Below are 24,070 nucleotides of genomic sequence, written 5' to 3' on the forward strand. Positions count from 1 at the left end.
CCTCTTCCCTCCCCCCTGATAGCCAGAGGCTGCGGGGAAAACGCACCGTGGGCCGGTCAGTCTGCGTTCAGCGTGAGACAGACGCCTTGCAGGACCCAGTGGGAAAGGTGCTGCGTGGTGTGGAGATCCGCTTCAAAAACAAGGCCAACACCCATGGCGTTCCGTCGGCGGGCAGTTGTGTACACGGGCGTCCGGAGCGTGTTCTGAAAGAGCACGGAGAGAGGAGGGTGCTGAGCAGTGCTGCCGGGGCTGAGGAGCAGGGAGGGCCCCGTCCCACGCTCATGTCCCTTGGTGCACGTCTTCACTAGCCGGTACCCGAAACCTAAACATCCCTTATGCCATTAACTGATAACGGGAAACGGCGGAGAGAGCGGTGGGATTGTGAGTGTCCCTCAGTGGAGGCAGGAGGTGGATTACCCCTTGGCGCATCACCCCCGAGACAGAAAAGCTTGGGTGGCTGAGGTACGAGCGGTGTCACGGCGGGTTGGTGCTGGAACGTGGCTGTTTATGCCGAGGGGGAAGGGGCTGCCGGCTGCGAGAACCGAGGAGGGTTAAGGAGCGGTACCTGGAGCTTGAGCCTGTGTGCTTCCGTGGGGATTATCCTCAGGATGGGCAACTCCACCACCAGAACGCCAGGCTGGCTTCTGGCAAGGCAGCCATGCTCCGCGTCCCAGTCCGCCCCCTCCAGAAACAGCCCAGACACAAAGCAGCCTGTGGAGACACAAACCAACGTCTCGGGTGAAGGGAGCGACAGCGACGCCGGTTTCAGGCAGCGGCTGTTCCTGCGACGGCTGCCCCGACCGCTCGCTCCAGCACGCTGCGGCTACGCGCCAGTACAGTTACCTGCGGTGTCTGGGTTTACCTCCCGCCTTTCATTTGCCCCAGCTTAAGGCTGTCTCGCTTGGAGCGCATACGATAAACGTGACTGGGAACAGATAGGGATTCGCTTGCAGGCCTTCTCCCCACAGCGGGAGCTGGCCGCCTTTTCCCTGTGGCGGAAGCCATCTGCCAAGCACTTTCCCAGGTGCCAGCCAAGGCTAAGAGAGCTTCTTGGCTCCTGTGGGACGGCTGACGAGAGGGAGGGGCCGGGATAGTCAGGCCCAAATACAGAGCATTTTGATGAAATGATAGTAAATAACAGTCTAAGTAAGCCCTCAAGGGGATGTACTTCTAACTGAAAGTCAGGTTTAGCAAAACCCACCAGATCTTTCTTTTCCTCCTCCGCTCCCATCAGGTGTGGCCCTCGGAAGCACGGCTGAGCTGTCCCGTCACCCAGCGCCCGTTACCGTTAGCAATCCTAGAGCTTTCATAGGGGCGTTTACCCAACCCACCGTACAGCGCTGTGCTTGTACATCCCCTTCAAACCATTACAACCCGCAGGGAGGGGTGAGGCTCCAGCCCCCCGAAGACTGTGACATCGTGGGAGAAGAGGGAGCGAGGGAGAGGCGGAAGCTCAACGTGTGACGAGCTGAAGGAGGAAGATCCTGCTGGGGGAGCAGAAATCCGAAGCCAGCTCCTTCCCAGCCCGAGACCATGGGCAGCGCGTACCCTGGGGTACTGCCTGCGGGGATGCAGTCGTACACCAAGCAATTGCTCGCTCTCTCCCCAATTAACTACTGCGTTGTTTCTGCCAAATAGCCACAAAAACGCCTACCTTGAGTCAACCCCTCGTCGATGTTGTCCGCAGTCCTGTACGCGGTGACCTCCGTGTAGAGGGTGGAGCGATCCAGGGGCCATTTGTTCTTCCTGGAGGCAGCCTGGAGAAGAGCTGTCAGGTAGGATCCTGGGACGTGCAGGCCGGAGAGCCACATCACCCTGGGCTCGTGCTCCGTAACCTGCAACCAGAGAACACAACCTGCAGCGCCCGGCTCTCCCGCCACCCCTGGGACTCGCCCAGAGGCCGGTGCTCCTGAGGACGAGCCAGCAGCTTGCGTGTCTCGCATTGCCACGCAAGGATGGATCATTGTGCTGGGTGGCGACCTGCATTAGGCGAAGTAAGCGACATGAAGCAGCATGTGTTCGCTGACATGCACCGATCCGCACAGCCCAGCATGCTGCGCAACACAGCAAAGAGCTGCGGGGAGGCACTCACCCAGCTGTTGTATTGGTTATAGCGGGCGCTGAAGAAAAGAATCCAATTTCCAAGCGTTTTGAGCGTGTCGGGGGCTAGCCGCCGCCAGATTCCAGGAATCTGCCCGTTAAAGAGAGCCTGGGCCACCTCTTCCAGTTCCGCGCTCATTCCAACTTCCCCAGCCAAGGCCTGGAGGGAGGGTGGGTCTGAGCGGCAGCCCGGAGCAGGGCCAGCCTGACTGATGGCCCCCGCTGGCTGTGCTCGCTCCTACTTACGCGCTGCAGCTCAGCCAACGACTTCGCCATTCGAACGATCAGCTTATTAAAGCGCTCCAGTTCCTGCAGCAGCACTACAGTCGTAGGGGCTACGTCTGGTCCAAAGCCTTTCCGTATCCGGTCAACATCGAACACCTGCGGCATTTTGTTCTCTATATCCTTAGCAACGTTGGCAATATATTCATCCCGGCTAATTCCTGTCCCACTCTCCCCTGAAACAGAAATGGTTTAGTGACGCTAAAGCCGCGTAGGGTCCCCCTCCTGCGGTTAATTCCCTACGACCTCACTCACCCTCCGCACCACAGGACTGCGGAACAGGGGCCGTGCTGGCAGGGCCGGCACTTTGCCCGCCTCCCAGTCTCGACTGTTTTGCTGCCTCTACTCCCCATGGCCACGACACGATCCCACCATGCCCTCTGGATCACCCACTTCTCCCCCGAGGCTGCCCTGGTGCAGCGGGCTGTGGTGCCCACAGCGGGCAGGCCGAGGTGGGCTGGCAGCACCGTCCCCACAGCCAGGAGCTCACCGCCTCATTACTCCTAACCTACCACCTCACAGCAACGGAGGACATACCCGTTTGAGGCTGCAGTTCCAGAAGATGGGACCACATGTCACGAACCGCGTGTGTGTAGTAGCCGATCTCGGCGTTCGCATGGAGACCAAACACCTCCGGAGTATTCAAAAAAACGCCTCTGCAGCACAAAAACACACTCCTAAAGCCGCAGCCACCGGGCCAGAAGGAGCACCGCAGGGAGTGTTGTTACTGCTCGGCCCGAGGAAAAGACAGATGTTACAGCTGGCGATGAAACACGGCAAGGATCGGATAACCATTTTTAAGCATGAAATACACCCCCCCATGGAAACGTATCACTTACTAATAACACCACTAACGTGCTGCTTACCTGGGGATTTTCTTTCTCTAAAGCAAGGAGGGGGCTGGCGAGCTCCCACCGCCTGCACAGCCACACACCGGCAGTGACACCGCCGCATGTACACACCCGGTGCCCAAAGTGCCCGTCTACTGCCCCGTTCAGCGACGGCTGCACGGAGCGACTCTGCTCTGGAAGCAGACTTTTTTTAACACTAACTGATGGAGCAGGAAAAGCATTTCTTACCAACAAAGTCGTCTTTTACAGTCCCTTGTGGAATTTTATAATCAACTCTGTCGTTTTTATAAAAATGAAACACTTGGAAGGTGTCAAATAGGAAATCACCAAGGTACTCGTCCATATAGACGGTCAGAACGCGACGATCAAAGCTATCGGTTGCGCGCCCACCGTACATGACCTAGAAATTGGTTACATCCATGTTACAGCACTGGCTTTTGGAGCAGCAAATACAGTTAAAAAAACACCAAAAGATCCAAAATACTCTTTGCTGTTGCAGTACAGGGCAGCACTGTCTCCCCTGAGGCGTGCCAAGTACATCCCCCCAGCCCTGCTGCAGGGGAACGAGCGGGGTTAGCCTGGAGGGAGCTGCTCCGGGTACTCCTAAGAGCCACTCCCGGTGATCTATGGCCAGGTACCAGCTCACCCTCAGCAGTTCAGCGCTGCAAACGCAGCAGCTGCCCTGACCGGGACGCAGTGCGGCTCGCCCAGCACCGCAAGAGCTCTGGAAGGGCCCATTGGTAGAGCTCTCGCAGCAGCACTACACCACCGGGCTAACACTGACGTTGTGGCGCTCGGTGCCTTCCACGAGAGGATCCCCAGGGCTCTCCCTCAAAATTAATTAAGCACCGTAACTCCCCTGTTGCAGTTACACGTGCTGGCCCTGTTTCAAAGCGACAGGGAGGTTAAGGGACGTGCTCAGGGCTACGCAGGAGATTGATGGCACAGCCCAGGCAGGAAGGGCTTCACTCCCCTGTATCCTTTCCCCACCAAGTGTTCCTCAGTGACGCTGCAGGCACTCACCTCACCAATCAGATATTTGAGGCTGCTCCAGGGGATTTTATCATCATTTTGCTGGAAAGCTTTTGTCAAGTACGTGTTGAGAATTTCCATGCAGACCTAATAAAGTTGTGGAACACGTGAGAGAAGATTCACAACTCAGCTCTACATATCCATAGATGTTACTTAATGTAGTCCTTGTTTGAAAACCAACAGTTATTACTTTCTCCAATAATTAAAAAGTAGAAATACTAAGGAAAGAAACCCATGAGAGAGGCAATATAAACACGAAGGACTGGAAATCCAAATAATTTCGGGGGAGGCCACATGACCCCACAGCAGCAGAAAAAAATGAAAAATATGTTATTGTGAGAAAGGATTAAAGCTGGATAGATTACATGTTTTCAAAAGCAATTCAAGAATATCAGAGCCCTTTTAATTATTTTCTTACCTGGAAATCAGATTCATTAAAATCATATGGTACGTTCCAGCCAATCTTCCCAAACTTCCTTCTCTCCTGAACCACAGCATGGAAAAATGCCAAGACGTAGACTAAGGGTTTGAAGGCCGGATGTGGGCACTGCTCTAGGGCTTCTTGGGGAATTTTGAAGTAGGTGGCTCTCATGTTCAGTTTCAGACCATTAGGTGGTTCTGTCACAACCTATTGAATAATTAGAGAAGCCATTGACTGCTGGATAACCTCACAGTGGTTTGGGTGGGAAAGTCCAACCGTTAACCCAGCACTGCTCATACCACCACTAAACCCTGTCCCTCAGCACCTCATCCACACCTGTCTTAAATGCTCCTCAGGACAGTGACTCCCCCACCTCCCTGGCAGCCTGTTCCAATGCCTGACAGCCCTTTCTGGGAAGACATTTTCCCTAATATCCAATCCTGGTGCAACTTGAGGTTGTTTCCTCTTGTGCTGTCATTTGGGAGAAGAGACTGACCCCCACTCCCTGCCCCCTCCTCTCAGGGCGTTGCACTTGGCCTTGTTGAGCCTCATCCAGTGGCCTCGGCCCATTGATCCAGCCTGTCTGATCCCTCTGCAGCAGGAAATAAGCTGAAAACAAGCTGTAAATCTATCACGCTGTCTAAGTAAGCTCCACAACACAAGCTCGAACAGCTTCCCAAATTCACATCAATATGGATTTTTTTCCTTTGTAAAGATATCAAACAGACCTCTGAAGTTTATCATGGTAAACAGCCATATGTAAAGAGAAACTTGGTATTATTTTAGAAATAGTCATGTTCTTGGAAAGACATGACAATATTTACCGTACTTGAAGATCTACGTTACTGCAGTATCAGTGCTTTCAACATTTTGGTGTGTCCTACCTATCAGCACAGTAGGATGGCTTCACTATGGCATTGCTGATGATCAAACCAAGGCAGAGCCAGCTTTCTGGCAGCTTCTTCACAGTGCTGCAAAACCTCTGTTCTCACGCATGGCCAGACCTACACGGTACTTATCTGCAGCCTTCTACAGCTAGAGTCATGCTCCCTTCTCCCCACTGCAGCACTAAGCACTGCCAGCCCAGCACATGCGGAGGGATCTGTCATGCCACGGCTTTACCGCTTTCAAATCCATGAACTAAAATGATTATGTTTACAGGGCTGGTTCACCACAACGCAAGTAAAGCAGCCATGGAAGACAACATTAGGTGGGCATCAGGCTCATGCCTTCGGAATAATCAGCTCAGCGTGGCTGTGATAAATGCTGCAGCTGGAAACCCTTATCCTATTACGACGTCTGCTCCGCGGGCACTGGCCAGGCCAGACACAGACCTCAGCCCTGCACTTCCGCATCAGCGCTGACGGGACCATCTCTGTCTCTCCTGATATTCCTCACCTGTGGTGATGTTTGACTCTAAAGAGCATTTGTCATGTTTTCAGGTTTACTCACAAACCTCTGAAATAACTGCTTCCGAAAAACATAGCTCAACAGCTTTCACCCAAAGGAAAACATCACCAGAAGACAAATGGGATGACGAAACAAGGATTTGGCTTATCAAGACAAAAAGCCATGAGATGGGGGGTTTCCCCATGGCACAGTACCTTTAAGGACTTCTGCAGTATTCCGATTGGGAAGCCCTCGGTTGGGTCAGTAGTGAGCCAGAGGCGAAAGTCTGGGTGAGGCTTTGTAATTTTCTCCAGGGCCTTCTCCAGACTGATAAGCCACCTCACCAAAAGGTGACAGTTCTGCAGCATTAGCCACTCGCCGCGAACCACCGCGTTCCCCAGCATCTGCAAAGCAATCTTGAGAGGGGAACCGTCTGTGAGCAAACTGACTCTGATGGGTGAGTGCAATAGATTTCTTCCTGCTAGCAAACCCACTCAGCCTTGTCGTTATTTTAGTAGATGTACCAGAATGCTCCTTGCTGAGAACAGGCCTTTTCCAATACCAAGCAGTTGCTCTGAGATGCTTTTTTTAACATTTCATTAATTCCCTTTGAAATTAATAGTCACGCAGTACACTGAAGTATTTCAGAACAGTGCAGGAGTATGCATGGCCCCGAAGAGAGCGAAGATCGGTCTGGGCAGTGCTGGTCTAAGGCAATCTAGTAGGAGTTCTCCCAGTGACCGAATCGCAGCCAGTTCAGTAAGCTGCTAGGCTCTGGACACCCCTGCCTTAGTGGCCACAGCAAACAGCAAAGCTACAGGAAGGACCGGCAGGATCTCTTTTCGATAGCAAACACCGTGACTTCCAATCAACTCGTGTCCATATGGACTCATGGGGTAACCGAGGAACCTCTGAGAGGCTGCAGAGTAACAACTCAGCTCAACTGACCTGCTGCACGCAGCACAGCCCTACCCTCCCCCCGAAACTACCTTTTCTTGACCTTGTCCCATGGCGAGGAATTTGAGCCTGTCCCCTCCAAAGCCCATCCTCTTGGCCAGTTTCATGAGGTCACTGACAGGATCAGAGCCAGGACTTAAGATAAACACAACTGGTGAGTAGGGACTGCTCTGCTTGAAGACAGCTTCAAAGCTGATCACGGGGGGCTGCACATACCTGGTAGGAAAGGAAGAGAAGAACATTAACCTGCTGATGAACATGAGCGGCCATCCTGTGTAAAAGATGACGTTATGCTGACATCAGAGCTCATTGAGACTGCACAGGGAAACAGTAGAGACAAAGCACGCTCCATTGTTCAGGCACATTACAAAGTCATTTACACAGCTGATTACAACCCCAATTCGGTGTGAAATACCTGAATGGTGTGATTCGGATTTGAAACAAGAGAGTGACTTACTTCTCACTCATGGTCAGAGTAACATAGTCCGTTACTGCCCGATACAGCCGGTCCACCCGGAAACAGCGCAGAAGTTGGAGCTTCTGAAAGTTCGAGAGGTTGCTCTGGTACTGCATGGGGAGCGGCGCCTGCTCCAGAGCATCGGTATCATACCACTGGCAAGAGAAGATGGGAGACAATGCAACGGGGCAGATGGCTCTATCCGTGAAATTACTAGGGAAGCAGAGGAGCAATTTGATTAATGAGGGGCCAAGAGACACAAGGAGGACAAGGAATAAAGTGAATCACCTACAAAGGAATACGAAAAGATGGAGTGAAAGTAAAAATTTCAACTTTTTCAGTATGTGTAAGCCCAGAAGCACATTTGTACTTGCGCTGTATGTCAAGGAATTCTCTGGAGACACAGAAAATACCATCTCAAGCAACAAGTATTAGCAGATTGCTTACAGTGCGACTTCTGACAAAGCAAGTAGACATGGAATGAAACGAAAGGCAGAACAAAGGAACGTCTGTGTGTGACTGGCCTGTAGAACTCACTGCCTCAGGAAGATCAAAGTGCATCTTAGTGGTACCAGATTAACAGTGAAATGTTGACTGCTGAAATCAACAGCAAAAATCCCACTGACTTCAGCAGGGCAAATAACTCATCTGAGGCATTTGACTGGAAAATAAAAAAATCTACAGTATACCAGGGAAGCTTTTTTGATTTGTTTTTTAAATAATAACAGCCCTAATTCTTCTGGAAATAAGCCAGTCACTAGCTGAGGTCAAGAAGAAAAGCAAGGCCTTGACAGAGAAAGCCAGCAGTGACATGCCTCCTGCAGAGCGGTGTGGCACATTGCATCAAACCTGAACCTTCAGCACCAGCAGAAAAACAAGGAGAGAGCACAGGAACACAGAAAAGCACGTACATTTTTCCATACATCTGGATTTTTTTCAACATCATCTGGAAGAGATTCAAATTTCTCAGGAAATAGTTCAGACAAGCGAATTAGGTCTTCCCAGCCTTGATCTGGAAGCCAGGCATACGGTTTCTTTCGTGCACTCTTCTCCAGGGAAATATTGCCTAGTCACATTCAGAAACCAGAGTGAATGTCTGTGTCATCAATTTGGCACTCCATGACCACACACACAGTCCCACTGCACAGAGGAACCACTTGGAAATTTGTTTCTGGAAGCACTGTAAGATTAAACTGGTCTGGTGAAGAAAAGATGGCATTTTACCCAGAGCTCTATCTTTGCAACCATTTCTCACATTATTTACACATAGCCAGGAAACAACTGAAGACGACCTTCTCAGGTCCCATCCAGCTAGCTAATGTGAGATTTGCCAACATCTGCCTCTTCGCTGTTTAACAGTGAAAAAAGCAGAAATAGCAGAATCCACGGTTTGTATAAACCAGCACAGTTCAGCAATCTCCAGTGGTTTCTCTAGGTGCTCACTCTTACAGTGAATCATCTAACCAAAATCTACCTTCGAAAGTTTAGCTATTGCTATAAAAATATTCACCTTACCTTTCAAAAAGAACTCCAGTTCTTCTTGTGGAACTCTGCCATCAGCCTGTTCAATCCTGACCGTCATATTAAAGGAGAACAGTAACTTGTGCTTCTCAAACAAGCCTACATTCAAAGGACAGTATTTTAAAAAATCAGCTGCTAAAACTTGTGGAACTGGAATAGCCTTTAAATCCACATCCTGCACCTGGTCATCCCGCACAGATCAGGGTGAACAAAGGCTTTGGATCAGGCTCACACAGTCAAAACAGCATCTGTGAGCTACGTCCAGGGACGTGAGATCCATAGCTGCGACTTACCATTCAAACCCTTTCAAGAAAAGCATTTCTTCAAAAGCCACGCTGGCAACATTCAGTTTCTTTGGACAGAAAGAGTAGGGAGCAAAGTGCAAACGGGAACCAACACCAAGAAGCAAACATTACTGCCTTCACTGCTGGGTAACTTGCCTTTTTAACACAAACGGGCTGACGGCATGGCTTTGGGGAAGCATTTGCACAACAGAGCATCAGCCCATCCCTAATTCCCACTAACCTGTGCAGCCATAGTTATAGGTGTTGAAAGTCAGCGTATCCATGATGTTTTTTAACCTCTTCAGAAGAATAGGACTGGGCATGGATTTCCGAAGAGAGAGTCCAAAAACCTCTAAGAAGGAGCCGAGTGAGTACTGATACATGATGTTGACAAGTGCCATTTCAGACAAAATGGAGAATAAAATGGCCCCCCTCCTGGCAGCTGGTCTGTAGCCGTCTCGCAGGCGATCGATATCCACCGCTGTCGTCTCAGCCAGCTCCAGTTTTTCAATCACCTAGCCACACACGGGTTGCACACACATGTAATTACTGCGCTGACCCAGTCTGTAGGTTACACCGAGCTGGTCGGTGCCTGCCTCTCCCCGCTGACTACACAGGGGATCTGGGCAGCTAACCCTGAACGAGTAATGTGAACTGTAAAAACCAACAGGTGGAGAAAATAATCCCACCCTGTATATTTATGAGAAGTAAAAGCCAGTATTACAAAGAATCATGGAAATAGTGTGGGAGAGGCCCTCTGGGGAACTTTCATCCAACTTTCTGCCCAAAGCTGGACTGTGACCGCCACCCAGTCAGGTCAGCTGTGGCTTTGCCCAACTACAGCCTGAAAACCTCCAAGGACGAAGATTCTACTGCCTCTCTGAGTAACAAATATCTGAATTTTTCATTTCAGATCTGATACAAGACAAGACAAAGGTTGTTTCAGAGCTGAAAGAAATGCATCACATGCTCTTTGCTTTAGAACTGTAAACAACAATTATTTTGGAACTGATAAGCACTGTTCTGAAGACAGGACTTGGTTCTATGATGCAATAAAATACTGCCCAATACTGAAAGATGCAACATACTGATGAGAAACTTCTATTTCCTTTCAAACTAATTCCGAGCTTCAAGGGTGAAAGATGAAGCACAATGAAAAAGGAAAGACAGTGTTCTATAAGTAGATACGCCTCCAAAAAGCCCAAACCCAATACCTCAGTAGCTTTGGATTTTGTCTCTTCCAGGGTTTGCACCAAGTCCAGATTGTCCAACATGTTTCCTGTGGAAGATGTCAGTTCCCGAAGGAGAGAGTCTTCCAGGTCTTTCAGCAAGTTTTTGTTGTCACTTGTCTCCTGGATGAGATGTTCTCTCTGTTCTTCCAATTCCTTTCTTTCAAAACCCATAATGATGCTGAGCAACTGATCCTCTAGGCCCTTTAACGTAACTACAGATACAACACATGTACACAGCACACAGTCAATTTTCAAACACAAGGAGAGCATTTACACAGCTTATTTCATCTCAATCATCTCATAAAACTACAGTGATGCAACAGAGTGACTTGGTTAATAACCCTGTATCTTAACTCTACCAAAGCATCCTAGCCTGACAGATGCAGGATGAGGTAATTAGCTCAGTTTCAGGTTAAAAGAGAGGAGTGAAAAGAATTTTCTATTAAATCAGATGCTAAGTATAAGGGAGACTATGAATTCTTAGAGTTTTGTTGCTGTTTCAAACGCCCAGGCCCTAAACTTGCACTACAGCATGATCACTACTTCGAACCTAAATACACACTTTTGCTTACCTGTATAATTGATAACCATGGCTTTGCCAAACACAGAGGGAGAATACTTTGGGTTTGACAGTTTGGTGTTCAGGTACAATCTAAAATTACTGTCATAGTCAACCTCTTTGTCACCCAGGACAATGAATGTTCGTCCCTGTGCAACTTTGATATTCTTCTCTAAGACGTTGTCTATCACAGGATCAATGTACTCATCGACACCATGCAACAAGAAAGGGCTTCCGTACTTTATGGCCAGTTCTAGTTGATTAAGGAAATCTGGGTCATTAAAGGAAGCCATCTGCAAGAGAATAATGGGGAGATATGAAGAGAGAACTGATATTCAATGTGCTGAATGTTACCATTTTACAATCATTGCCAGCACTAATGAGGTTGGCTCTTTGTTGCGTTCCGTCTTTCCTCTTACAGATGATATGAACTGCACGGCTACAAAACAGTAGAGGTGCTTTTTTTTTTTCCCCTGATCAGCGGAGAATAATTTCTATTTGGAGAACTATTCTTCAAAGTTCCAACTGCACCTCTGACTGTGTTAATTGTCCCACATGAAAACTCCATCCTGGAGCTGAGATAAAACACAGTCTAAAGCCTTTTGGTTATACTGTTTCTGCATATGCTAAGGCTGGCTGAGCTCCCAGACCAACCATCCACCCCAAAGAATCGAAGGTCTGATATTCACTATCTATTTTAGGGACACAGTGGTCAACACACGTGTCAGTACCTAACTGATTGATCGTGGAAGGTGACAGACATTTATGTTGCTTGTAAAACAACCAGTAAAGAAGTAAAATGATCATTTATCTTTACCCTCAGGTTATTTTTTTCTTCTTTCTTCTTAATCCAATGTAATGCCTGTTGTTGTGGGTCAATACAGAGTGGGAAGCGGCTTGCGTATGTTGTCAGGATGCCATTCTGGATAGAGAGCTCATCCGGAGGCAATCCTTGGGAAACCCACCTGGGAACAGAAAGGATCAAAGACCAGGCTGGGACAAAAACTTGATGGGAGAGCAGCACATTTCATTTCTCAGTAAAGATATGCAAATCACTGAGCACAGTATTAGACACACAGAGAAACATATAGTGTATGTGATTGTGAGAACAGTGTCAAAACTCAGATTCCACAATTTCACATTCAGTAGTCACTGAGCATCTTGACTGGACACACCTGCTAACCTCCACCTCATTAGTCAGGAGGTTTTCAAACCGAAATGGCTGACTGAGAGGAATCTCTCGTGAGAGGATATCTTCTTGCCACACTTGATAGATCATTTCATTACGAAACTCCCAGCTGAATGCTCCTTCATAGCTCAGAAAGGCAGCAGAGAGTAGACAGTCTCCAAGCAACTTCACCTTCCGTATTTCATAGTCCTCTAATTCCTTTGTCCACCTGATAGAATTAAAAGGGAATCCAGGGTCAGTCTGTACCAGGGAGATGAGGTTGATGTGCAGGATTTCCAGCTGCTGCTGCTTTAGATAGTTTAGACAGACGCCCAAATTTACAGTCAGTTGTTCTCTCACTATTCTGATGGCCACAGACACTGAGCTGATCTGAACCATCTTCCTTTTGATCGGAGTTCACCTTTGTCTTCTGCACTAAAAACTGTTACTGTTTTTCAAGAGCTAATGAATATTAGATCTTCCCAGAAGCAAACATCACAGGAAGTGACATAAATTTTATCCCTGGCACATGACCCTCTAATGTAAGAAATGTTCCTCTTTGAATCTAGACTCACCTCTCATTCTCAGATCTCAAGCCAAAGATGAGCTTGTCAGCAGCATCTAATCTTCTCTGCATAATCTCGGCTTCTTCTTGTAACTGTTGCTTTTCTTTTATTGCCTCTTGAAATTTGTTCCCCAAGGCTTTAAGCTCATCCTGAATGGTTGCCAACTCTGCCTTTATTTTTTCCAGCTCCCGCTTACTTAAGTAATAGTTCCGTTCTAGCCTACCCACCTACATGGCATTTTGAAGGAAACATAAGAATATCAGAGGAAAGTAAGACTTTGGAGAAGAGTGTTAAGTTCTCAGATTTCTTTTAGCTATTTCATATAAAATGTCCTGGTAATAAACAGTGTAAGCCCAAATAACTGGCAAATAACATCCCAAACATGTACATCATGGTCTGATCCTGCAGCTCCAAAGCAGATAAATCTCCTAGAGTTTTGAAACCAGAGGTAGATGAAGCATGGGAACAGCCCTGCTGACATCGGAGGTCGGCAGGACTGCCATCACGTGACAAACAGGAGGTTCATCTGCTTAAGAACAACAGTATTGAGACCTCAAAAACAGTCAGACTCATCATCTAGCGAATACGCTTTCTCAGTAGTCAGCTGTATATAACAACCTTTCCTTGAAGGAAGTTTCCCAGCAGCATCTACTGGACATTAGGTTTCCTTTGGGAATACAGATAACTTTTTCTAGAATGACTGGAAAGTTATAAAAAAGGTCTGTGCTTAAGGGACGTGGATGTTGTCTACTGCTGGGCTCTGCTCTGTCCAAATGCCATACTTTAAAGTCTGTTTTCAGTAGACAGCTGTAAACTGTGTTTTTCTAAGCATGTTAGATTACCAAATTCCAACTGAACGTGTTCCTCCCTCCACCTTCAAGCACTGGCACGATGGGAACCCACATCACAGCATCACGACACAACACACACAGCAATGGTGTACACTGACTACCTGCCTCACCCCTACTGCAACAGAGTGCCTGAACACCTCTTTTGAAGCACTTCCAAGAGGAGAAAGAGGCAGTCTAGGAAATTGCTGAGTCGTATTTTTCTCATCAGGGTCATGCATCCGCACACTCTACCTTCTCTCTCTTCGGCTTGACTTCTTTAACTACATCGCAGTAGCTCATCACTGCTTCAACAAACTTCAGCATTCCCAGTCCTGCTCTGCTAACAAGTTCCATCTCACTGAAGGTAGTATTAAGTTTCTTCAACAGAGCTAAATAGGCAAACACAAAAATATTGTAAGTGAGATGAATTACAGCGCAGAAATCCTCGGAGAAATAGCTTTCCCGCACTATCAAGCAGTGCTGTGGCAGACAATAAGAAACATCCGTCAGAATACTGAGGAGACAGTGCCCTTAAGATGAAGCTACGGGGCTGTCACAGTACAAGCAGAGTGTTGCTCGTGATTTCTCAAGCTCTTTCTCCAAGAAGGGACTGCATTCAGGAGCTGTTCAGCATGTCTCAGGACCGTGGTTTGGTTTCTTTGCAGCAGTCAGATGCAATTTTGTTCAAAGGGCCAAATTCCCATCTTAATGGAATTACTCTGGATTACACCCTCGGGAGCGTGCACGAAGTTTGGCCCATACCTTTAGATATGGCTTATCTTCTTTCCACTCTGAACATATCACATTTCAATTGCCACCACATGGATGAGGTCATGATTCTACTTTCCAAGTGGCTAAAAGCAGACGGCAGGCCTGCTCAGCTGTCCTGTTTGTGTCTTGCCTGCTCTAAACCGAAGTGTCAGGATGTAACACACAGCAGAAGGTCCTGGAATTCTGAAAAATCCAGGCACTCCAGCCTGCAGCATTGTGGACAGTGCTGTCCCTTGGCACAAAGCGAATCCCACCCTTCCAAACAACGCTGGAAGGGTTGCTGCTGACATGGCTAACCACGTTAACAAGATGCTACAATCACGCCAAGCAAACAGGTCAGTAATTTACCTCGGACAGATTTCACTTGGCTCTGAGTGATTCCGTCAAAATCTATCTCCATCAGGGACCGCAGGAAGTTGGCCTCAGACATCATTCCTTTGGCTGTCTTCCAGTTTAATTCTTTGTAACCTCTCACTATAAGAACACACTCCAAAACAGCCTGCACCTGCTTAGGGGGTTTGGCAAAGGATCTAGAAAACAGATGAAAAAGACAAAGCACATGGTCCAGACACAGGCACTTCCCGTTAAGAGAGCCGTTGCAATACAACACGAGCTAGGACATAAGACAGCCTGCACAAAGTGAAAAAGATAATTCAGGCCAGACAAGAAATTAACAACTGTCAACAGCTCAAAACCGACTGTTGTAGTCAGACAATTTGATCAACGAAGTACTAAGGGATTTCAGCAGTGGAAAGCCTAAAATCCGGAGACATGATACTCTTCCCTAGGGCAGTGAAGCAGGTGTCCATTGGGAGAAGCAGTACAGGAAGAATCCAGAGATCTACGAGAAAAAGGAGACTGAACAAGTAGAAGGAGAGAGCTGTTGCTATTTTGGGGAGTGCCAAGGACTGGATGTGCTTTCCTATCTCTCCCCAAATACAAGATGTACTATAAAAACACAGGAAGAAGTTAATTTAGCAGTGAAATACATTTTCATGCTATCAAAGCTTTCTTGAAAAATAACTGGTGCGTGGCACTGGTATTCACACAGCATAAAACCAGAGGAGGAGTGAAGGGGTTTGGACAGCTGCTGCTCAGGCAGAAACCACAGCAGTTTCCAGTGCCGCAGACACAGGGTAGAGAATTACGGGGAACACATCCAAGGAAGGAGGGGAAGAACGGGCTTGAGGGGAAATTCTGGGCTCAGAATCAGGAGATTCTGTTGTGACCTCTGCACATGGACAATTGATGTCCTGACCTTTACCCACACACCATGCAGGTGAGAAAGGTGGGGCTAAGGTTCAGACCCTGCAAACAAGGGTCTCTCTGAATTTCCCAGAGTTTGTGCTACTGTACATCCAAATGAGTCACCTGATTTCCGTAACATCAGACTTGTCAAGCCGCTGAAGCTCCAGTTTGGCAGCTTCCAAAACAGGCATGACTTCAGTCAAAGCTGTCTCAGCAGCCGCCTTCTCCACAGCAATAATCTTATTCTGTTCCTCTATCTCCCCAGCTTTTTCTTCAGCCAGTTTTTTCTTCTCCTCAGCTAGGAATTGTAAAGGCAGGACCATAAATGGATTATTCACATTTGCATACAGGACATACACTAATATAGCTCTGCTCTTGGCTGAAAATCAGGAATTACCATCAACTCAGTACTTTGTTGCTAGCTTGCCAGTGTGCAGTTCCATCACCAGGTTTGGAACGGTTAGTGTTCCACACAAGAGAACACACAATCTTTTTTCCTCCCATACTTCCCCCTGGTTTTCCTCCCAACGGTATTTTTCTGAATCAGAAGGTCCCTTTCTTGCTAATGCCTCTTTCCCACGTTACGCCCTACACTCAGAAAGGGAAGACAAGGGTGGGAGAAGAGAGTACTGAGTTGTGTGACGTCCTGTAGGCCAAGTATATTGTAAGAATGGCAATCTGGGCAAGACAGGGGAGCTGCTCTTCTAGCAGGACACTAGGTCAGCACAGACAGAACAAGAGGGTTACCTCTGTAAGCAGCTGGAGCTCTTATAGGGTCTTTCCAACCCAACCCAGACTATGTGAGCCTTGCTTGGCCTGTGGGACATTTCACTAGTTGTAAACTACCTACCTTCTTCAGTGTTTGCCGAAATCTCTTGTAACAAAGCCTCACAAGCAGCTGATTTTTCTGCTAGCACAATCTTTTGCTCAGCAAGTTTCTTGTTCAGCTCAACCATCTGTACACTAGCTTCCTTCAGTTTAACTAAGCCCCGGCCCAGCCGTTTGCATTGTGCTAGGTACAAAAAAAGGGAGAAACGTTAGTGATTCATTGATTGTGGACTATGACACAGCAACAGACAGTTTCACAGAAGGTAAATATCCTTATAGGTGCCCTTTGCAGCAAGGCAACCCCAATTATGAAAGGGAAATGACTCTGGGAGATCTTTCCTTTCCTAAGCCACCCACTCAAGATGGTGTTAATGTCACTTGAGCTGTGCCCCTGTGCCCCAACTTGCTTTCCATAGCACACTGCTCATGTTTCACCTTCTTTACATACCTCCATGCCCACTGAAGTATGAATAAGCATTGCTGCCTGAGGAAGAATGTCCAACCCTGAGCTAGGCTGAGCTGGTCTTGGATTTAATGAGTTCCCCCCAAGCAGAGGAGTGTCTGGTTTGGAGATTCTGGCTCAGGTTCATGCACAAAAGAATTTGCAGAGAGCCCATGGTTTGACAGACAGAGTCTGGGCATTCTCACGCAGCCAGGATATTGGTCCTATATCAAAACCAGCACAGCATTTGAGATAGGACTGATAAAATGACTTTTGCATAATGTGGGTAACATGCAGGATTCTCACCACAATATTTTTTCCTCTCTAAAATACTTAAACCACATATTAAAAAGTAGAAAACCTCTACACAGCCTTACCTAAAATGAACTCGTTTTTCTCCTCCAGCAATTTTGAGTAAGTATGGATAAAATCAAGGTAATTCTTCGGTGTGACATGGTTGCTACGTCTCAGTTTCTGCAGAAACCTCTTGCTGAAATCTCCTACAGATTCATGCACCATGACCATGTGCTCAATCACTGACTTGGAGCTCTCTGACGGGATGCGTGTGCTATTTCCTAAAATTGGGCAGAAGAAATGAAAATGTCAAAGGTTTTGTTGTTTTGGTGTGTGTAGTTTTTGGTTTTTGTTTGTTTGGGTTTTTTTTAAAGAGTCTGCCAATTACCCTCTGTCTTATGTACAACTAAGCCAGGCACAAAAAAAGTCTTTTCTGGGGCAAAAAGCAAGGTCAAGGCAGAGGCAGAAGAGAACCTGGACCTCCTGGTAGGCGGGACACGTCTGCAGAGTTGGGAACTTGAATTTTAGCAATTTTTTCATCTATTTGAGTAAGAAACTTCCATTCAAAACCATTTTTTGACTGGGATTTTGTATCACCCATTTAGACTCAGGGCAACAAGCACAATGGGAAACCAAATGATGAAATCTACCAAAACTGCAAAGTAAAGAATCTATTTCTTATGCTATTCCAAGGGTTGATGGGTTAAAATACGGACATTTTACATACCAACAAAGGATTGTGCAACTGCATGCAAGGCCTGGGGCGGCCAGGGCAAGAACCAGTCAATACCAGTGTTGTTGACAAGACCTTAAAATAAAAGGATAGAGTTATCTGAAAACTTCCTTTGTAAAACTACATCCTAATCTGCCAGGCAGTCCCGTGCTTAACTTTATTTGCACCTAGAATCTGCAGGATCTGTCCTATTTGACTTGTGCTTAGTAACAATATTCACCACAAAGTCAATACTTCCATTCTGATAGTACGCAATCGACTTGGCAGCTGTGCCCTGCTAACCCCACTGCACTATTCTTTAGGCTCTACCATTCTACAGGATGCAGTCAAGAGCTGCAGCAAGGTATTTTAATGCCTGGGTTAGGATTCCCACCCACCCCATCTTTCAAGGGTGTCTTGCTCTCCCAGGACTCCTTCCAGCCACTTGCTGAAGTGCAGCATCCACCAGGCTCAGCTGTTTTTTCTCTCAGTGTGTGTCCCCTCACCATGCCTTTTTTTTTGGCTTTGGATACAAAAATGTTTCTCTTACCACCATCTTACCACCATGATTTAATACCACGTGTTCTTACATAAACTTCTTCCCGGAGAGGGTGGGGAGCACTGGGACAGGTTGCCCAGAGAAGCTGTGGATGCCCCATCCCTGGAAGTGTCCAAGGCCAGGCTGGATGAGGCTTGGAGCCACCTGGTCTAGTGGAAGGTGTCCCTGCCCATGGCAGGGGGGGGGACTGGGTGGGCTTTAAGGTCCCTTCCCACCCAAACCAGTCTGGGATGTTATGAGGAGAGGTTGCAGACATAGGCTGTATGTGTATTTCCAGTTCAATGAGGATGACCAATTGATTTGCAGCTGTTCAGCTGGAAAATGAACTGATCTGGTAAATGCTAATCAATAATACTTGCTGATATGTGGTAATTAACTGGAAAAAAAATCATGCACTGTAAATCCTTAATCAGGAAACCTGCTCTGTTTAGCTTTACTGCCAGACATCTCTGACTGTCCACTGGAGACTCTCCCTTGCACGCAAACCTGTATCTCACAGGGAAGGGCCCAAGCAGTGTGGACAACTGATACCTGGGAAATTTCTGCACCACGTTCTCAGACTGTCCCCAACTGGGGACATCCCCAAGACAATGTGAAGGTTGTTTGCACATTTGTTTACAAAATATTGCCAGATGCTCTCTTTAGCTGGGTTCATGCCAGCTTTAGCAGCTTCATCTCCAATCTGACTTAGTATGGTGTCTTTTTCACCATCTGGAAAAAGGGCCGGCACCATTCCTGTAACATAAGGACAGAGAGCGCTAGTGAGAAGAACCAGGAAGAGAAAACCATATGGCTGGGGATAGGCAGATGAGAAACCAGACTCACAGATTTTAAACCTTGTTCTGCAAAAATGATACTGGGTCATTTTGAATGAACCTATTAATCTCCCTATGCTTGCCCTCCTCTCCCCAGCCCCCATGGAAAATAGAGAGGCTGTACTTTGGATGATGCAAGGGGATTGAGAAGAATAACTCATTTTTGTTTAGTCTTCAGCAGCATACCCAAACTGCCACATAACATACAGTGCTTTTAACTCTTCAAAGAAAATCTTCATCAGTGTCTACAAACCATCAGTTCCCGTTTTCATTCTCTTAATCATGTGGCAAATATTGCATGTTACCTAATGACAGACATAAGTAGATCAGGAACAGGGAAAACTGGACCAAGGAAAGGGATAAGCTTTAACACATCTGTTTTCAAATGAGATTGTGTAGGAACCTCCACAGAGAGGGTGGTCACGCAGTGCCAGCTGCTGCATACACTAAAAGATGCTAAACTACCCTTTAGGGCATGCAGATATATATCAGCAGTTGCTGCAGCTCAGGTGAATGCCGTTGAAAAGCCAATAGGACAAAAGGTGGGTTTGTGCCCAAATGAAGCTGAAGTCATACTTCAGTCCAGGAAGAAATCTGAGCATCCTGCACCATGTGACCAGCGTGAATTAACCCTATAGCCTCCCAGACCCAGAAATGATGGTAAGATGTGAAAATGCCATTATTAAAGCCAAGATCATTTCAGGTAGCACGGAAAGGTGCAACTAGCTAAAGCAGCCGAGAGCACAGGGTGTGAAACCGTAATGGCTGGATCCATTAGAGATGATGAGTCAGAAGCAGATAGTGGTCGGGGGTATCTGAGGGTGGCTGTGTCACCTGAAGTTAACATGTTGTTGATGAGCTCCAGGAAACTCTCTTCTGCTACATGGGCATCCGTAAACAAGAAGACCACAGACTTGTTCTCAACACCCAGCTTCTGGTACAAATTTTTCAAATCTTCTCGGAAATTATTTTCTCCATATCCTCGACTCAAGATGATCTCAAATACCTAAGGATGCAAACATATACTGAGAAGACACAGATGGACCCAAGACATGATGTTTAACTCTGGATTTCAATTAGACTGGATCACGGGGTTTGGTTTGGCCCCGATCGTCATTAAATGTGCAAGTATAAAAAAATTATGAACTGCATTTTTTTAAAAGGTTACATTTGTACAACCCTGCAGGATTGCATTTTCAAAATTGTTTCATGTTCATCCTCCTTTTCTGTTCTTCCCTTCCAAGCCAACAGGCTCTGTAAGAGACTGAAGGTACCTCTGTGAGAGGAACATTTCCTATCTGAACTATCACAGTATCAATCATGACAAGGTTCTTCAAGCAGCATTGGAGTGCTCCCGTAATATGCATCCATAAAAAAAGCCACAGTTAGGGACTATTAGTTGTCTGCCGCCAAACCCATCCTTGTTTTCTGTCCCCAGTGCCAAAATCCATATTCAGGCACTGGTAGCTTCCTGCCCAGATTGACCACAGCCATCATCCTAGACCTCCTAGCAATCACCTCACCCTGTTTGTCTCTCCACAGGCAAGAGACGCCAGCCTGATCTTATCTTGACTGACTGACCTCCTGCTGCCCCGCTAATTTAATCCTGATCTCAGTATTGCTTTCCTTGCCTTCTCTCTCTGCAAAGCTGCAGGGTCACTAACCTCACATCCAGCTGTGTAAGCAGCCAGTCTTGTTAGAGACTGTTTTCCTGAGCCTCCCACTCCTATGAGCAGGGCATGCCCATGATCCATCCGTATGATGCGATGTATACGGATTAAGTGTTCCAAAGCATCATCAAAGAGAACCAGATTCATTTTAATATTAACTTCATTATATTCCTCCAAAATCTCCTGCAGAGAAAGGTGAGCAGAATGTTACTAGGAGACCAAGGAAACAATAACATTAATAAAATGACAACCCATTAGCAGCATTATTCCTTTCCCCTTCCTCACAGAAAACAAACGGTTTGAAAACGCTGCTGACTCTGTAGCTGATCCTCAATTTTCATTACTGCAGACCCCAAATGGGTAACGGTGCACATGAAATTTTATGAGCACACAGAAAGGGAACATATTTCCTACTGTTTGAGGCTCCTTCCCATTCCACAGGCACAGAGATAGAATCAGGCAAAGTTCCCAGCTGATGCACTACCTGAAAGAGAGCTTTTGCTGCATCATAGTCTTGGATATCTTCATAAATACGAGGTTCTTCTTCACTCAGTGCCATTCTGAAATCTCCAAAAAGAATAGGATCCCTCATGGCCTGCTCCAAGTCATCTTTGAAATTGTCTTCAATCAGGGTTTTTATATGACCTTGTACCTTCAAGTATATGAAATGAGTCAGGCAAAACAACAAAGCAGATGATTCTGAACCCAGTAACACTCCGAGGGGTGATAATGCAGAGACTTGCTCAAGTACTGACTGCTTTCAAGGGCATGTGTATGTCACTAGAAGATCCGAAGACCACCACCCCCTATTGCGTTCTGTGTGAGCTAAAATGACCTAATAGGCTGTTCAAGAACCACTCAAGCCAACAGACTGCACAAGTTTAAGACAGAAAAGGATAAGCCTGTTAAAAAAAACCTACCTTCTCATATATTGGTGTAAATACCTTATTAATAAACCTTCCTTCTCAGCATTCTTAGATGTCTCACCACCAAGATTTCTCACAAATCTTATAATTCCGAATGAATGTACAAATACAGAAAAACTGCAATGTACGTATTCTGCATTGTAAAAATTAAGCTTTGTATGTTAGAAGAGAAAGTTTTGAGCAGAAAAATCTGAAGCCAGCTTAATCTACCTCTTTTTACCTAAGCTAGTTGCTTACACATGAGCAAACTTTACCCAAATCCTCCCCTAATTCTCAAGGTATCAAACTGGCACTATCCTCTCTTGAGATATAATTTGGAGCATATTCCAGTTTGCCTAATAGCCAAAACTGAATGCAGTGTTTAAGGACTCAGCTCTTACCCTGCTTTTTACTACTTGATTGTACAGTCACATTCTGATACAATCCTTCCTAAAGGAAAATGCTGACTCAAGAATGAAGTGATTTCCTGAGTTTTCCCCTGCACTGCTCTCACAGTTTCTCACCTGTGCCACTGCTAACCAATTTTCGTGGACAGGCAAACCCAGGAACACTTTCTTTTCCTTCAGTAGATCTGCTCACTCAGTCTGCCATAGTCACTTTATTTTGGCAAAGCAAACTCCACTGGCCATGTTTTAAATTAATGGAGAAACATAGCAGTTAGACAAGCCTGCAGTCTGACTGCAAGACCTGAGTGCAACAGTTGGTGATGCTGCTGTTGCAAATTAGTTGCCATAGTAATAGTCAGTGACTACTAAAAATTGAACGAAATTACTCACCAATGCTTTGTCTGCTTCATTAATCAGCCTGTCATGGAAAACCCTCAGGCACTCATTTCTCCAAACTCTCACCATCTGGGTCACTGTTTGAAACCTACATTAACATGGAAATATCAGACTGCACCAAATGAGCTGACACAACTCCTAAGGCTGTACGGTGAACAGCACTGACCAAAGTCTGCATGGATTTATTTTTACTCTTTTTGCATTTGTTCTTTTCATAAGGTCAGATAATTAATTTGCTCCCGTGTTTACCTCTGGATATCTTATTTAAGAAAGGCTAACGCACCCGTGTTTGTCATCAGGGGTGATATCCCTATTTATGGTGTTCCTGAACATTTTCTCATTTTGGTGACGGTTTGATGAAAAGTGACCCAATGTGTCTGATTTCATGTGCCAAATTACCTCATCTTCACCCAGATTCATCCAATATAAATAGATGTATGACTGCTGAAGATGATTTTTCTGCTCTTACCTCTCTGGAGTTGTAAGAATAAGTCCATTATAGATCCTGGAAAGATCCCGCAGGTTAAAAATGTAATGGAATCTGGAAGGAGTAGGGGGTAGGTCACGAATAATCATTTTATAAAGCTCCAAAGTACACACAGTAATCTTGTCACATATGGCTGATACAGACTCATCGAACATCTGCAAACATGAGAAAGAAGAGGTGTTTTCATGAGACTGCCCAGAGAGAACTCTGTGCTCTTAAACATCTTCCGTTTTCCAGCTTCTAACCCTGCTCAGTATATATCAAATGACTGAGGGCAAAGGTTTTTAGAAACTCATATTCCTGTGTAGCATGAGCCATCTGCAGCGAGAAGTTTTGGGCAGGCCCCATCTTCACTCCCGAGCTTGCACAGTGCTGAAGACAACCTCAAACTCTGCGACTGGGATTTCTACAGCACTTCCACAGCAGAAAAAATAAACAGCTCTTTTCTTACACGATGCTGCAGTGTACTTGTTAACAATGCAGCCTACTGCATTAGACATTTTTCGCTGTCATCCAGGAAGGAGTTTGCTGACGTTTGTGTGTTTGGTTACAGCAACTGTAACCAAACCGCTCACAGGTTTCAGCCCGGGAAAAGCACCAGTTTTATAAATTATCTGATAACTTCAAAGTTTACATATTACTCAACAATTTATCAAAAAATGTAAACTCATCTCTTGAGAAGGAGAAGAGGAAGGGAAAGGTGTGCATGAGGTTCTAAACAAGAGAAAAAAATTATAACAGAAGATTTACAGTCTTGTGAGAATAGAGAAATAGCTATTTACTTAAAACCAGTAAACCTTTGAGAAATCCTTCAAAAACAGTGAAATTACCGCAGTGTGGCCTTTCAGGATAGAGGCATAGATCAAATTCAGTGATTGCTCAGCAGG

The 24,070-nt window shown here is 46.3% G+C and overlaps 1 protein-coding gene across 1 annotated transcript in view; it reads right to left on the reverse strand.

Moving 5' to 3' along the window:
• Positions 1–56: 56 nt before the first annotated feature.
• The window catches only part of DNAH10 (dynein, axonemal, heavy chain 10), a gene marked incomplete at its 5' end in the record, with an annotated part of 55,382 nt that continues 31,368 nt past the window's right edge, over positions 57–24,070 (reverse strand). The window contains 33 exon segments of the mRNA XM_010152299.1: positions 57–203; positions 566–711; positions 1,655–1,835; positions 2,093–2,260; positions 2,347–2,558; positions 2,920–3,036; positions 3,462–3,633; positions 4,257–4,352; positions 4,684–4,893; positions 6,291–6,491; positions 7,065–7,248; positions 7,490–7,644; positions 8,401–8,555; positions 9,005–9,109; positions 9,536–9,809; positions 10,509–10,738; positions 11,099–11,378; positions 11,903–12,050; positions 12,261–12,482; positions 12,829–13,046; positions 13,902–14,038; positions 14,769–14,950; positions 15,792–15,966; positions 16,519–16,680; positions 17,316–17,513; positions 17,960–18,040; positions 19,035–19,238; positions 20,153–20,324; positions 20,983–21,171; positions 21,473–21,640; positions 22,691–22,784; positions 23,166–23,338; positions 24,014–24,070. The exon segment at positions 24,014–24,070 is cut by the window's right edge and continues 15 nt beyond it. Coding sequence (XP_010150601.1) covers positions 57–203; positions 566–711; positions 1,655–1,835; positions 2,093–2,260; positions 2,347–2,558; positions 2,920–3,036; positions 3,462–3,633; positions 4,257–4,352; positions 4,684–4,893; positions 6,291–6,491; positions 7,065–7,248; positions 7,490–7,644; positions 8,401–8,555; positions 9,005–9,109; positions 9,536–9,809; positions 10,509–10,738; positions 11,099–11,378; positions 11,903–12,050; positions 12,261–12,482; positions 12,829–13,046; positions 13,902–14,038; positions 14,769–14,950; positions 15,792–15,966; positions 16,519–16,680; positions 17,316–17,513; positions 17,960–18,040; positions 19,035–19,238; positions 20,153–20,324; positions 20,983–21,171; positions 21,473–21,640; positions 22,691–22,784; positions 23,166–23,338; positions 24,014–24,070 — 5,613 coding nt within the window.

The sequence above is a fragment of the Eurypyga helias genome, unplaced genomic scaffold, assembly GCF_000690775.1.
Source record: "Eurypyga helias isolate BGI_N326 unplaced genomic scaffold, ASM69077v1 scaffold17435, whole genome shotgun sequence".
Lineage (NCBI taxonomy): Eukaryota > Metazoa > Chordata > Aves > Eurypygiformes > Eurypygidae > Eurypyga > Eurypyga helias.